General features: G+C 39.9%; 2 protein-coding genes across 3 annotated transcripts in view; one reads left to right on the top strand and one right to left on the bottom strand.

Moving 5' to 3' along the window:
- scube1 (signal peptide, CUB domain, EGF-like 1) overlaps positions 1 to 9,568 on the bottom strand; it is a 57,773-nt gene extending 48,205 nt beyond the window's left edge. For both annotated transcript variants that reach the window (XM_008315226.3, XM_008315227.3), the window contains exons 1-3: positions 9,326 to 9,568; positions 4,894 to 5,016; positions 240 to 365 (exon numbers count right to left, since the gene is read on the bottom strand). In XM_008315226.3, the coding sequence (XP_008313448.1) occupies positions 240 to 365; positions 4,894 to 5,016; positions 9,326 to 9,425 (349 nt within the window). In that variant the 5' untranslated portion in view covers positions 9,426 to 9,568. The remainder of the gene's footprint in view (positions 1 to 239; positions 366 to 4,893; positions 5,017 to 9,325) is intronic.
- A 2,139-nt stretch (positions 9,569 to 11,707) lies between these two features.
- Positions 11,708 to 15,923, top strand: part of samm50l (sorting and assembly machinery component 50 homolog, like) — a 7,701-nt gene continuing 3,485 nt past the window's right edge. The window contains exons 1-9 of the mRNA XM_008315225.3: positions 11,708 to 11,871; positions 12,701 to 12,814; positions 13,350 to 13,451; positions 13,599 to 13,686; positions 13,989 to 14,095; positions 14,475 to 14,605; positions 15,422 to 15,509; positions 15,589 to 15,717; positions 15,821 to 15,892. Of these exons, the coding sequence (XP_008313447.1) occupies positions 11,851 to 11,871; positions 12,701 to 12,814; positions 13,350 to 13,451; positions 13,599 to 13,686; positions 13,989 to 14,095; positions 14,475 to 14,605; positions 15,422 to 15,509; positions 15,589 to 15,717; positions 15,821 to 15,892 (852 nt within the window). The 5' untranslated portion in view covers positions 11,708 to 11,850. The remainder of the gene's footprint in view (positions 11,872 to 12,700; positions 12,815 to 13,349; positions 13,452 to 13,598; positions 13,687 to 13,988; positions 14,096 to 14,474; positions 14,606 to 15,421; positions 15,510 to 15,588; positions 15,718 to 15,820; positions 15,893 to 15,923) is intronic.

The following is a 15,923-nucleotide window of genomic DNA, read 5'->3' as shown; positions in this document are numbered from 1 at the left end:
ATAGATAGATAGATAGATAGATAGATAGATAGATAGATAAACAGATATGTATACAGCTGTCGGATATTATCGGCCAATATCAGCGTAGTTATGTTATATCATATGTAATAAGAATCGTGATCGTTTGTGTATATGTCTACATATATTTTGTTGTTTTATACTATATTACATAAGGTCACATCACACAGCAACCTGTCTAATTTGAAATAAGTGTGTGTTTTATACTTTACTGTTCTCACCCATGCAATTGTGTCCATCGCCTGCCAGGTTGAATCCATCATAACAGGTGCACCGGTAGTTTCCTGGGATGTTGATGCATTCATGGACACATCCCCCATTGTAGTCATTTTCACACTCGTCAATGTCTGGAAGAGAAAAAACATTTGTGTCATCCGAAGAGTTAAAGAGACCCTGACTCCAGAAGGCCAATCACTATTCAACGTGTCCCCACATAAGGTCAGAAATAAGAAAGTACAATGACACGAAAACAAGGAGAGTCCAGAGAGTGTCATCTGGTTTGTACTCATTAGCCCCACCTACGTTGTTGAGCCTGTCAAATATGGTTACCATGCAGAACTGCTTTAAATAAACAGTCCTGCCCCTGCATGCGAGACATGGAATATTTGACAGGCGGAGAGGAAGACGGCCTTCCACACTGTGTTCTCTGACACAACGTTTCTACAGGGTTTGTGCCGAGGCTTGAAGTTGTCGAGAACCTTAAACTCCTACATCCCAATATTCTTCAAAATAAATGGGAAAAAAAGTAGGTTCCTCATCAACAGGGCTCCAGCAAGTCCTGTCCTCCTATTGTCACCCCTTCTCACCCCCCACCACTTATCCTCCTCACCTCAAACTCCCCCTCAGGAAATACCCTTGTAAATATGCAGCTCCTGTGTGATGTAGAGGAACACCAGCAGCCCATTCTAGTTGCCAACAGTCCAGTCACAGTGAGTTGCCATCGGTCCCTGTAGGGACTTTCTGTCGAGCTGTGAGACTTGTACACGCTGCTTCCCTTTTTTTTAAGCCGTTTTAATCATCTGCACCTGTGCATCATCACACACCCAATTACTAGGGATTACCAGTAATCCCTAGTAATGTCTTCATTAGAAATGTTAGACCAGGGGTCACCAACCTTTTGGTGGCCCCCTGGTGGCACTTATTTGAGCTACTTATTTGATACAGACTTGCTGAACAATGTTATAATAATCAGTTCTGGGACATACAATAGTACATTGTTTACCAAAGACTGGGTCGCAACCCTCAGGTGGGTCGCAATAGATTTTTTTTTAGGTTGTCTCATGCTTCCCAGGAGTGCACGGTCTGCATCCAACCTCGAAATAGCTGCCAGTTTAAAAGTCTGAAAGATGTTTTATTTAGAAAATGTAATGATCCTTCAACGACGCCACGGTATTATCATTCATTCTTGATCTAAGCCTCTTCACGTGTTGCCATTTAAAGTCACTTCTTTCTACTCACCCACCCCACTTGGATTTAGGGTTAAGGTTTGTTATTTTCACACTGACAGCCGCGAAAGGCCACTCTAGCCTTGGCACCAGTATCTGCTACTCCTGTAAGTCGCATTTTTTTATCCTTTGGCTTGTGCGACTTATATTCCAGAAATAAAGTACATACATATACACACACATATATAAGTACAACAATACAAATATGTGTATATATATACTGTACATATGTTATATATGTGTACGTACTATGCATAATTTTACCTCCAATTTTCTGAAGCCCTTAGCGCCCCCTGGCAGCACCCACTTTAAAAGCAATGAACAGTATACTATGTGGGAAGCAGTGAGGTTTTCCCTACTGGAAATCGCCACAACAACACCATTTACTTGCTATCCATTCATCACATTCATGACTGACACCAAGTTGTCTTTGTCATCCCAAAGTTTCTCAAAGATTTTCAAACCATCTGTAACCTAACCTGGCTGACTTGATCTATTACTGGGATACACAACTCTGACCAAGACTGAAACGCTGGCTCACAACACACACACACACACACACACACACATAAACGCAGGCTTTCAACAACCACATCCTGCAGAAAGACACAACCCTGTCTGCCACACAAATATTTACACACAAATGACTGAGACTGAGAGCAACACATACAAAGGTAATCACATGCACACAAAAACCACAACTCTGATGTTCAGATGAAAGGATCGGGGAACGAAGACACACGTGCCGCCGTGCTGTGTACAGTGAATTTGCATCCTCAAATCCTTTCTTTTAAGATAATTAGCATGGTGACTCTGGTTGGAGTGCAGTTCCTTTGAAGAGGGCACATAAGACTGAATGATCAACATATATTTGGGTTGAAACTGTACAAAAAAGAAGAAGAAGAAGAAGCCAAATAAATGCCAGATTCTTCATCATGAAGACAAGCAGACATGTTTACTGGAAGTCAATTATGTACACACAACACAAGTTAACGGATCTCCAACGAGAGCTATCCCCAAATTGGCCCCTTCAGATGAGCAATAATTATATCAATCTGTTACACGTAGTACTTTTTCGTCTTTTTCTACAAGAAATACATTCAAATAACGGGAGTCCTTATGAGCTATTAACCTAACGTTTTATATAAGATGGAAAAATTAAAGGTAATTATTGTTTGGGTTGTCAAACGTTTACAGTTTCTATTCATATTAATGACAAGGTAATTGTGGGTAAATCATCCTGAACCATAGTCGTACTTAATTATGATTAATCATGATTAAAACAGGAAAAATAAAAATCTAGCGGTTTCCTTAGTGTAGCGGTTAGGATGCCTGCGCTGCAAGCTAAGAGCAGAGAGTCCTGGGTTTGATTCCCAGAAGGACTTCCTATTGACTCCTCACCCACATGTAAGTCTTTGGATAAATGTATTATTAAATATGTTGAGTGTTGTTTTTTCAGTCTTCAGTGCCCTCGTCTTCAACAATATCAATCAGTCTACAGACCCTCACAATCAATTTGACAGTTGTCAGTCACCCTGTCAGTCGCTTGGTATTTATAGCTTCATGAAGCAAAAACCTCTTCCCCACAGTGTGTTCAAATAACAAATGTGTCTATTAGAGCAACAATTGGATATACAACAGTAAAATATAAGAATAATTCTATGTTATTTTTTTTTTCAATTCACTGACAGGCAGCACAGCTGAAGGAATTCTCCTTAGTTGCATAGAATTTCAAAATTGAAATTTGCTGAAAGTGATTCAGAAGTATAAAGTATTTTATTGTATTATTAATCTATTCATTTGATTGTTAAACAGCAGGGAAACTAATGATATGTACAAAGTGTGCAGTACTGTAACGTGACAAAAGATAAGAGGGCATTTCTACAAAGTGCAGAAACAGTAGAGCACAGACTATATATAATAACAAGATCAGCATCTGTATGATTAGCAAAAGAAATTATATTTTTTCAGCTATTTTATAGGAAATTTGCCAAGAATTTGTGAAGGAAAATGTCACGCTGTGAAATAAATGTGCAATATATACAAAGCCTTGATTGATTTTGATTTCAGTACTGACCAAAATAATCATGACTAGGGATTAGGTATGTCCGATATTAACTTTTTGCCGATATCCAAACACTTAATTTCCGATTCCGATATCAACTGATACCGATATATGCAGCCATTTGGGTTAAAGGGAGAGGACAAATTTCATTGTGTGCAGTGGTGATTCACATTTTAAAAAATATATTTTGTGGTGTTTTTTTACCTCCCCAAAACCTTAATGACATTTCCCGTAATCCATGACTTGATTTAGCAATCTGTTGGTCGACTGTTGGCTAGAGTGTTGCCGATGACAGATGAGCCGAGATCAACAGCCAGCTGAAGAAATCGAGTGTTTCCTGATGCTTCCAGGAATATTACACTAGCTAATGGCACAGGCCATCAATGTTAGCCATAATGTCTGTTGACGGAAAACACAGCTGGCCAAACACGCAGCCATATCTAATCAACAAGGTCAGAGGTCATGATGAGGCACTATCAGTCTTCATTTTGCCTTCCTGTCAGAAGCTGTTGCCATCAGTGCAAATAGAATAAAACATCATAGTGGACAGTCACTCGTTCTCTCTCTCTCTGTCTCTCTGGCGCTCTCTCTCTCTCTCTCTCTCTCTCCCTCTCTCTCCTGCACTGCTTTGACAACCCTTTCCTTCAAATATCTTTAAACTTATTAGCACCAACGTCTAACCCAGGCATGTGCAAACTAAGGCCCAGTTCAGCTTTGTAATTCGGGCCGCCAAACTTGTCCAAATTGTATAATTTGGGAGGAGCCCAAAATGAGTGGTGATGGAAGAAAGTGAAACTAGAACTTTCAAACCAACAGGCTATATGTCCGTCAATGGCCTAAAGGGTGACATGTGATGGGACGGGGGGTTGACTCCCAAACGCTTGGAAACCCCAACTGATAGAGAACCCAGTCAAGAAACCTGCTTCAGCACAGCTCACATCCTACAACATGCTAACTAAAATCCCCATCTGTTGCTAATGTAGACACTCAAAATAATCTTTCAAAAAGAAATTTCGAGAAATTTGTGGGAAAGTCCAAAAATACGAAGAACTTCTACCTTAGAACCTTTGCAGCACAAGTTGTCCTACAACCATCAGCTCATTCCCCAAACGTTCTTAGCTAGCTACATTTAGTCGCAACGAAGGGCAGTACGTGAAGAAAGACAGCAGAGACACTTAAACAAAACTACACCAGCAACTCATCTTGCAGAAACATGTCCACTACTGTAAATAAATTACAGCATATTTCATACTTCCTTTTTGTAGAAAAAAAAAGAGGATGAAATGCAGATGTAGAACTTTCAATTACAAAAAGAGACGAAAACACGAGAGTTAAAGAGGAGAAAGTCGATAAAACCTCACTCACCTTCACAATGCTTCCCATCTCCTTTGTACCCTGGCTTGCAGATGCAGTTGTAGGCTTTTGGTGTGTTTTGACAGAGGGCATCAATATGACAGTGATCAGTGCCATCAGCGCATTCGTCGGCATCTGTACGGAGACAAACAGGAACATTTGGTCAAACAGGAAGACCTTGGCTATAAAGATTACTTTGTATTATTATTATTATTGTTATTATTCATCGGGGACATAGTGTGCAAGTGAATCTGATGTTCTTCCAACAGCACAGTACTAGGGCGGCAACTAGTGAATATATTTTGGAATAATTGTTGACTATACAAATAGAGTGGAACCTGGAGATATGAACATCTCGACATATGAGTATTTCGAGATAGATATGAACATCTCGACATATGAGTATTTAGAGATAGGAGCAAGCCTTCGAGTAGTAGTAGTAGTTTTTGCTTCGAGATATGAGTAAAGATTTGAGATACTCAAAGGCCTCCTAAAAAATACAGTATCAGGATCAGTGATTTTTTAATGCATGATACAATCATGAATATTTATAAAATAATACAGCAGTTGTTCTCAATATTCATTATCGTTATCTTCTTTCGCTGCTTCCAGGCACACATTTTTTATCCAATCATATTTCAGTCTCATGGGTTGCCACATTCCTTAGGCCTTCAGAGCCTAAAATGAATGGCAATGATGTTGTTTCTTTAACCAATCAGATTTTGAGCTGGCATTAAACTGGCATATCGCTGGCCCAGCGTTATGTTGGCATTTTGAGTGATTCGATTGGATGGTCAGAGAACAGTCTTGAATCTAGGAAACTGACTCCAAGTCCACTGCTTCTGTCAAGCGAACATTCTCAGCCTAAAGCAAATTTTTTTTTAAAAAACCTATGGCATACATACGACAGGACAGACTGGACTTTCATCAGTAACAGGGATGGAGATAGAAAAGAAGTGAAACACACAGATCAACTGTACAACAGTGTAACTGAACTCTTCTTCAAGAAAGAGAGGAGGACGGGTTTTGTGTACAAATAACCTGAGGTTTTGGTGAATAAAATTAATTTTGTATTTTTAATAATTTAACAGTTCTATTGTGCGTTGATGTTTTTTGTCGTGGATTACGTTGCAGCTGTGGTTAAATTGTGCTTTGTGGGTTCGTTGCTTCAGTAATGGCGTTATTACGGCTACATGAGTTATCTAGGATGTAACGACTCGTTATACTACACTTCTGCATAATTGATGCTTTCAATGGCCATAATGAAATTATTAGGATGTGGGTTTGAACAAACAGGACACCGCTGAAGGCGGTTTTTAGTATCTAATTCAAAGCAGTTTAATGCATTTGTTTTAATTGTTTTTAAGGTCTTCATTAATAATAAAAAATAATAATAATTAAGTCCCTTATTCATCCTATAATGGGGAAATTTACAATCTATGTCTTTACGTGGGTTGGAACCGGAGGCGCCATTTAGTAACTCAAACACTTTAGGCACCATTAGGGATATTCGGTTTCTCTGGGAATCGAACCTTAATATGAAGATGTATCTAATGTACTTTTTTGCATTATAACAAAGGGGGGAAAAGACAGATTTTTTGACACACATCCTGTGTGAATAAAGTCAAAGCTGAGTGTACGTGTCTCCCTACGTTGGTCAGGCAGAGCTCCAATAATAAGGTGTTTGCAGATTAGTCCAATCCAGGATATCCTTCAAGTGACAGAGAGGAATCACAAGGTCTTTGTATGACAGTGAAAAGAGGTCAAAGGTCAAGGTTTTACCATTCAGCTAATGGGGGGGGGCTTCATATTATCGGCTCATTGATGGAGGACTCGGCTGCATCCGAGCACTGATTCCCAAGACGGATGACTAACAATACATGGATTAACACACACACACACACACACACACACACACACAGGAAGTTAACCAGAGGTTTGTTTGCGTGGTTGCATCACCATGCCTCCTTAGTTTGGAGAATATATGTGTATCCTTGTCTGTACCATGCATGCGTAAAAATATTAGGTTGGCCAATATTTCAATATATCACAATATATTTCTAAATAAGAACTAACGCGGGACAGTATTGATATACTTTGATTTGTGTTAAAACGACAATACTGTTCATGGGCCGCAACTTCACACCTGTTTTTCAGATGCTGAAGAGAGAGTGCAGTAGACTTTTACACCAGGTTGGTTAACACAGAGAAAGTACGCCTGGCGACGGAGAAAGAATGTGCTGGTACCAATCTTTGCGAACGAGGCTGAGGTGCAGTTGTTATAACTGCATAGTTCAGCCATACAACAAAGCTGGGGGAAATAGTTGTCGAAGTGAGGACTAGCCAACGTGTTCGGATCAGGTGCGTCTTTGTGTATTTAAAGCGTATGAATGCGGAGCTAAGAAGGAACTGAGGTATCGTGAAGTCACTGTGGAGTCAGCAGTAGCAGCACGTGAGCATTATGCAGGACATGTACAAGGCCAGCGAGACAGTCGTTAGGTGTGAGGTCAGAGTGACTGATGGGTTCAAGTGAGTCATTGTTTGCCGTGGTGATGGGCAGGTTGACAGATGAGGTCAGGCAGGAGGCTCCCTGGACCGTGATGTTTGCTGATGACATTGTAATCTCTGCTGTTGAGAGCAGGGAAGCAGGTGGAAGAAGAGGAAATTAGAACCGAACAAATCCACATGTTTAAGCTCTTTGTCACTTTTTCTAAAAACTTCAATTTTATTTTTTTTAACTAAACGTGTGTTTGCACAAGAGGGGGTTTAAATCACGCGGAATAAAAACTAAACAAAAACGCATAATAATCTTGATAATTATCTGACCATAATCGCACCAAGAAAATCTATAACCTTGACATCACTACATTCAAATAAATTAAATGTTTCTTTAGGGCTTTTTCTGTTTGTTTGTTTGTTTTTTTTTTGGGTTTTTCTGTTAGCTGTGCAGCTCACAGCAAAAAAAAAAAATGTATTAAAACTGATCACAGTGTGAAAACAATGCTTTTTAAGCAGTGTTTGTTAACATATCCCTTTTAACCAAGTCGGCAATTTAACTGTTTTTAAATGTTTCCAAGTGTAGGATTTGTGAATCTACCTTCACATGTGAGGGGTGACAAATTCATTTTGGTTGCCAAGCGGGCTGGTTTGGGCCCACAGGCCGTATGTTTGACACCCCTGATTGTTACAGTTCCAAACAAAAAAAATCAATCTTTTTAGGGACATTTGGGAAAGTTTTTTTATTTACTGTAAAAGGTTAATTATTTATTCATGTTCTGCCGAGGTCATAGCCTGATATTTACTCATTAACTATTTAATTTCAGTAATGTCTCACATCAGCGGTCTCCAACCTTTTTTGTGTCTTTTGTAAGGCAGGTCGTTACAGCGGACCAGTAATACTGCACCATCATTGAAGGATCATTACATTTTCAAAATAAAACATCTTTCAGACTTTACTCTGTCGGTGTCAGAGACTGAAGGACCTGTTGTTTTGAAACATTATATTCGAATGAAAAAAGTAAAGATATATGACTGAATTATTTTTTTAACTGAAGTACATTTTTTTCTACTGTGTCCTACTGTGGCCCAGTACCAAATAACCTACGGACAGGTACCGGCCCCCGAACCGGGGGTTGGGGACCCATGTCTTACATAATCATCTGCCTTTATACCTCTGTCTTAAAAAGGCAAATCCATTCCCGGCAACAAATAACTGTAAATAAAAACTCTTCCTTCATCTGAGCTGTTGTATAAACATGATGTGTCATTGCATAATGCCGTCGCATCCTGATTTGTGTTCAGCCCCAGGGTCGGAGTTTTCACAGCAGACGGGGCTGACCACTGGCTCTGAAAGCCAAAAGACAAGATGCTCTGTGGTCTTGTCTAGTCTAGCGGCTCCTTCGTGTCCGAACCGCGGTTTTTTTTTTTCAGACGGGGAGACGTGAAAACAGTTGTTCCTCTCACAGCACAGCGTCACCCAACGGATTAAGCTGCGGTTACCCGTTGGAGTAGGAGACTGGTGCGCGCAGGAAACAGAAGTTTCAGTGAAGTTCATTTTCCCCTCCACCACCGCGGAGGGGAAAATAAGGTGTAATGCTGACATTTGACTAAAAACCTTAAACATTTATTTTATCAGACTGTTACGGAGGAGGGCGGAGGGGGGCGGTAGCAGTGGTACTAGTACTAGTATCGTCTTTGTATTTACTCGTCAAGTTTCTTCTGTGGTTTTGATTGTTAAAATGTGTATGAAAGGTGTATGAGAAACGTGCACGGCGTTGTGTGCGCGTGCGTGCGTGTATGCAAAGCGGTCTTGTAGAACGTGCACGGCGGCATTCACTATTCAACACTGTGCACTGCCGGTAACAGCCGGCACCGTTGGAGTGACCGGTGCAAACGGACTCCACTGTGGAGTTGCTGATGATGAAAAGGAGAGGAGAGCTCTTACCTTCCAGCCCGACAGCCCCCATCACTCTGCCGCACGTGTTTGTGACCGCGAGAAACAAACAAACCAAAAATAAGTCCCGCAGAAAGCGCACGGGCTCCATGCTGGCTGACAACCGTGTGACGATTCAGCCGGAGCTCTCACGGCCGTGCCTGCTGTCCGTGTGCGCGCTCGTGCGTATGCGCGACAATGTCTGCGACTGCGTGTCTGTGAGAGACGGATTCTGTGTTTCTGATGCCAGAGACAGAGAGGAAGACAATGAGAGAGTGAGAGGGAGAGTGTGTGTGTGTGTGAGAGAGAGAGAGTCGGAGCTTTCTGATTGGTTTATTTTTGCCAGTGGTTACCGAGAAAGAGAGAGAGACCGGCTAGGCGGAGGGGGGTAGAGCGAGGGCAGGAGGGAAGGGAAGATGTCTGGGTACATAAGGATCATTCATATCAACTGGAAAGAAGTGGACGGGTCAAATACTTCGAATAAGAATATGTTGTTATATAATAATATATTACTTGTTATACACGTATTTGTATGAATGTGGGTTTACTTAAATGACACTTATATTACACGACTATAGGAAACGTTTAAAAATGCTAAATAAAACACTTGTATGATTTTACTGGTAAGAGTACCGCCTGTCTTTCACAGGGTTAAGTCAAGAAAAACCCACCATACTACGTTGCGCACTAATGATGATTCTTTATTCAAATATGTCAAATAATAATAATAATAATATTAATAACAATAATAATAATACTAATAAAATAATGATTATATTACTTGTCATTGTTCACTGATTCGTTTATATGTACATGTATTAATACTCCAGTGTCGTATATAACTGTTTTTTATTTATTTTACTCTAAATATATGTCCTCGTTTTAATTATCCTCGGTGTACCTGCCACCAGTTATTATTGTAACTCGACGTATTTACTCATCTTCCCGTCAGACACAATAAGCATAACGCCTCACGTCAAAAACTTTCTAAATTTAAGACAAGTGAAATGTCGCCACCTGCTGGACAAAGTCTAAATACTCCTCCAGCTTTTTTCATTCTTTTGATGGCGGGACACAAGGAACACAAACGTTACCTAGACAAGCCTTATTTACACTAATTACCACAACCTTTACTCAAAAGAATAATTATATTGTTGAACTAAATCTGGAGCCTAAAACAAACTTTCTTTATTCATTTTAGAAGGAAAGGACTCGTACAGTTAATTAGATACTTACTTTTGAGTAAACAGTTAACCTAATACTGCATATAGTATGGCTGTAACGAAGAAACCAGAGTAAAACAAATATTCAGCAAACTTTAAATGCTGGTAGTATACTGTCAGACTCAGATTTAAAAATATTTTTCCTTGGTTTTATTATTTTTATTGAACTTGTGATGCAAGTTAATCCAAATTCTGTTCTAAACTCCACAAAGATTTACTAGACAGAATAAGCAGAAACTACACACGCACACACAAAAAATCAACCAGTGACGTGCGGTCAGGGGAGGCACCTGACCGCGTCTCACCTGCCATCATGAGAGATCAAGAAACGAACACATAAAATAAATAATAATATTTTTCACTTATCTGTGTTAAAGATGCATTTTCAGTATGACTCTAAACATTTTTGACATTTGGTTAAGTAAAAATCGCAGAATTCGAGTATTTCGCATTCAAACACTGAGCAGAAATCCCGGCGTTTCAAACGACCTATTCGAACAAACAGAAATGGGCCAGAAATCCTAAAACAAACATTGAATGTTTACTTCAAAACTCTGCATAGACAATTTTTCATTTTTTCTAAAGCGCATTCGTCAAAAAGTAGTTCCGCCCCTTAAACCGTTCGTCCAATCATTACGTAGAATCCCAGCTTCCGTGATAGTGACGTAATTTTGCTGAATTTATCCAATAAACGTCTAACACCCGCCGGGAAAAGGTGAACCTTGTATTCACCAATAGCAAAATATAAGCACGGGTTTCAAAGGGGTTAATACAGGAATCATGTGTTATTTATATGCAAGAAAATGTGTTTCTGAATGAACTAGTCCAATTGCACATCACGTTTTAGCGCATTTTTTTATAATACGGTAATTAAAAACGAACAAGACGGTTCATATTATAGCGTTAATAGAACGAAGATTATTCATAATAACGTAAATAATATTTAACACCAAATAAAGAGTTAAAGGCCGTAACTTCTGAACTGAGAAATCATTAATAATAAAGTATTAAATACGGATTTAGTCATAGCCGCCTTTCAATAATTGGAAATAAATACCTAGAAATCGTTGTTTATTGATATTTATATTAACATGATTCTAAATTTGTGTACGGCATTTTTGGAAAATAACAGAAAGGAACAAAAAACTTGTGTCCCCATGCCATGAAAGCGGTCCGTAAACGCAGCATATAACTGTCATGGCGTCTCCCTGAAGAGGGTTTGTCCCCCGAAGAAGTAGCCACGGTAATTGTCAGTTTATTCGTCATTAAGGGAAGGGAACCTAGCGGTTCCAAGACCTCGGGACAGTTCTCACCATGGGGGCGGTCCATGCTAAGGTAAATCTTTTTTTATTCTTGCTTTAATATGGTTTGTAAGGGGTCTGTAGACCATAACCTTCCGCTCGGTACAGGGAGGCTGGCGCCTGTCATTTTCAGCTTTTCTGTGACCCTGTGTGAGAAAAACTAACCCACGGACGAGCAAAGACACTGACCCACATATCGTTTGTAAACCCTGTCCGTAATAATGCGAGTTTTCACCAACAGAATTTTTTTATTATTTCTGGTTAGGGATGTTATATATCTGAGTTTTAGTCAAAATAGGTGCTGTAAGCTACGAGTAAATGTACTGTTGAACATTGGCTTGAACCAAAAAAAAAGTTAAGTTTGTATAGATTGTATGAGTTAAGACCGGAATTATTTTATTTTAACATTTGTATCGTTGAAGCCTGTCATTCGTGGACCACGTACAAGGACAAAGCATACTACCTTTGTTTAAAAAAAAAAGGTGACATTTTCAGTTATATTTAGGTTTAAGTGTTGACCCGGTTATTTAAAAACATGTTAATCTTCGACCCTAAACCACTGTAAAGTTTCTTCACTGTCCTACTGGAAGGTTAGCCTCTAACGATGACTCAAATCACCGGCACATTGAAAGCATGACAGCGTGTTTTACCGAGGGGGGGTGGTGTTCCTCTTTGGGTGATCAAATGTGATGGATGTGCCACAGACGTATTTTCTTGGTTCAATTTTAGTCTTACCTAACTTATATTTGATACCTGTATAAACCAGAGATTACTATTAGAGTTACATTCACTACTCCGACGATAATTTTCTTTGTGATTGAGAATTGTAATGACAATTTGTTCTGCTTCTGTCACTGGTGCAGAGTCTGGATACCCTCCCGATGCAAGGCCGTGACCTGGACATCCACCCTGACACCTTAGTTGAGACTCCAGAAAGGATGGGGGAGGCAAAGCAGGAGATCCTTGAGAACAAAGACGTGAGCCATATTATACGTTCCAATCTTTTGGTCTTTTATGGGTCTGGTGCTTTAATGGTGCCTGGAGAATGTAAACAATGTTATAACATTCTTTGGTGAATGAAAATGCAATATCTGTGATTTTGCATATGAATATATTAGTAGTAACACCGCATTATTCTTACAAGAACGCATATATTGTATATACATTGAATTGTATATACATTGAATTGTACTTCATTTGGAGGTTTTATTTGAACATTTTGCAATTCACTTTGGCTCCCAAGCGTCGCTTAGACTCTTCTGATGTTCTGTGTTAGCGTAGGTTAGTGTTATATGTACTTATGTACATTATGTGAGTTCCGACTTCTGGCGAAAATCGAGTTGCATCGTGCCGTAGGAAGTCGGGGGACCCCTGTAATTGTACGTGTAAAATATATGCTATAATATTATAGATATAGCCAAAGGCAACCAGCTCCCGTGAATTTTTACTTTAAATGTGTTTTCATGCACTTTACTTATAATGTTGTAATCCAAAAACATAATTCTATCGCAGGTGGTTGTGCAACACGTCAACATTCAGGGTCTTGGACGAACAAAAGAAGATCTGCTTGGCTACGAGATCTCCGACGTCTTCCTGGCCAAAAACCTCATTGATGTTAGTACGGCTGTTGCGGTTATGCTATGTAATGCTAATGCTGCTCTAAGCATATATTCAGAAATCAAGGGGTACAGTTGGTCCACCCTGAATGCACATACACACAAATCAGTTCATCAGTTGGTTCTTTTTCCTGCCTCCACACAGGTGATGAAAAGAGCACATGTCGCGAGACAGAAACTGCTGCGCCTAGGAATTTTCAAAGATGTGGAGGTTCTTATCGATACATCTGAAGGTAAATTGTATGATATTGTAATTTTGGTTATAAAAACAATAATTCTAATATTTATTGAGACTGTCATTACTTGTTAATCACAGTAATTCGTTTGTGGAGATCTGATTATATTTTTCATTACTTTTTAAAAAGGGTGAAATGACACGCACTGTATAGTTAATAATAATTGAGTCCCTTAACTGTCCCTACAATGGGGACATTTTCAATGTGAGTGCATGTAGTCAGTCATTAATTCCTGTATATAACCAATTCCAGCAGTGAAGCCCTCAAATGACATGACATGGCGTGACATGTTTCCTTAGGCACCGACGCTCTGCCGAATGGACTTGATGTAACATTTGAAGTGACTGAGATAAGGAGGCTTACAGGAAGCTACAAAACTATGGTTGGAAACAATGAAGGAAGCATGGTAAGACAACCATTCAGGAAAAACATCTTTGCTGAATTCATTCCTGTAGGAACATATCTGTACTCAGACTGAACCAGGATAGTATCATGTAGGGATAAATATGGGATTCTCCAATTTAATTCTTACTTTAAGTGCAGATTGTCTGATCCCCCCTTGTTTCAGCATTAGCTGAGAAGATTAATACTTCAAAAGAAGATGCCAAAATCTGCATTTGGACATTTTCCGTATTATATGGGATTCTCCAATTTAATTCTTACTACATTTTCTGTATTATTTTGTGATAAATTAATAATAACCTTTTCTTGAACAGAAGCATATTATTTAAAACAAGACTGTCACCGACCTGACCGTTGTCGCCTCCTCCCCATGTACTTTGCAGGTGCTGGGTGTTAAACTACCCAACACGCTTGGTCGTGCGGAGAAACTTACCTTCCAGTTTTCATACGGTACTAAGGAGACTGCGTATGGGCTGTCTTTCTTCAAGCCCCAACCTGGAAAGTTTGAGCGCAAGTATGCAGCAGGACATACTTTTGAATGTAATGTTAAACAACAGCAATATTACTATTAATATTAATACATTTACTGTTAACTATTAATAAATACAAATGATGTTAGAATATACTAAGGACAGATGACTTCAAGGTGGAGGTGGGACTACATCAAGGATCGGCCCTGAGCCCCTTCTTGTTTGCTGTGGTGATGGACAGATTGACAGATGAGGTCAGACAGGAGTCCCCATGGACTATGTTGTTTGCAGATGACATTGTGATCTGTAGTGAGAGTAGGCAGCAGCTAGAAGAGAATCTAGAGAGGTGGAGGTTTGCACTAGAAAGAAGAGGAATGAAGGTCAGCCGCAGCAAGACAGAGGACATGTGTGTAAAGGAAAGGGAGAACAGTGAAATAGTGAGGCTACAAGGAGCAGAGGTGGTGAAGGTGCAGGAGTTTAGGTGCTTAGGATCAACTGTTCAGAGCAGCGGAGACTGTGGAAGAGAGGTGAAAAATAGAGTACAGGCAGGATGGAACAGCTGGAGAAAAGTGTCAGGAGGGATCTGTGACAGAAGAGTGTCAGCTAAGGGGAAGGGAAAGGTTTACAGGACGGTGGTGAGAACAGCCATGATGTATGGTTTAGAGACGGTAGCAATAGGCAGAAGACAGGAGGCGGAGCTGGAGGTGGCAGAATTAAAGATGCTAAGATTCTCTTTCCTATCTAATATTTTAATGTGTTTTTCATAACATAGAGGCGTATCGTGAACAAATAAAATCACGAATCATATCTGTATTGTTCAGTCATCCCCGTTGCTAAAAAATGCACTGTCTCTGTTCCAGCCTAATTCTCAACATGTACAAAGTCAGCGGTCAGTTCCCATGGAGCTCCTTGAAGGAGACGGACAGAGGAGTGTCAGCAGAAGTCAATGTAAGTCAGTGTCTGTGTGTGTGTTTTTGAAACGGCACAATTAGTCATTAAAACATTCTCAACTCTTGTTCACAATTAGTTTCCTATTGGAATCACCAACCACACGTTGAAGTGGGAGGGGATGTGGAGGGAGCTGGGCTGCCTCGCCCGCAGTGCTTCTTTTGCTGTTCGAGAACAGAGTGGACACTCCCTGAAATCCGCTCTATCGGTACAGCCTGGAGACTTTCTTCCCATGCAACAGCCCTGTAAAGTTTATACTTGTCTTTTAGCAAAGCAGTTATACCGTTCTTGTTGAATCCCTCTGTTTGCAGCATACTTTCTCAGTTGATTCAAGAAACTCAGCCATTTTTCCCAGCAGTGGTGGATTACTCCGGCTCAACCAGGTAATTTGGGGAATTTCTCTCTTTTCTCATG

The sequence above is a fragment of the Cynoglossus semilaevis genome, chromosome 8, assembly GCF_000523025.1.
Source record: "Cynoglossus semilaevis isolate Cse_v1.0 chromosome 8, Cse_v1.0, whole genome shotgun sequence".
NCBI lineage: Eukaryota > Metazoa > Chordata > Actinopteri > Pleuronectiformes > Cynoglossidae > Cynoglossus > Cynoglossus semilaevis.
The sequence above is the reverse complement of the archived record's forward strand: the minus strand, read 5'-3'. Positions and strand labels throughout refer to the sequence as shown.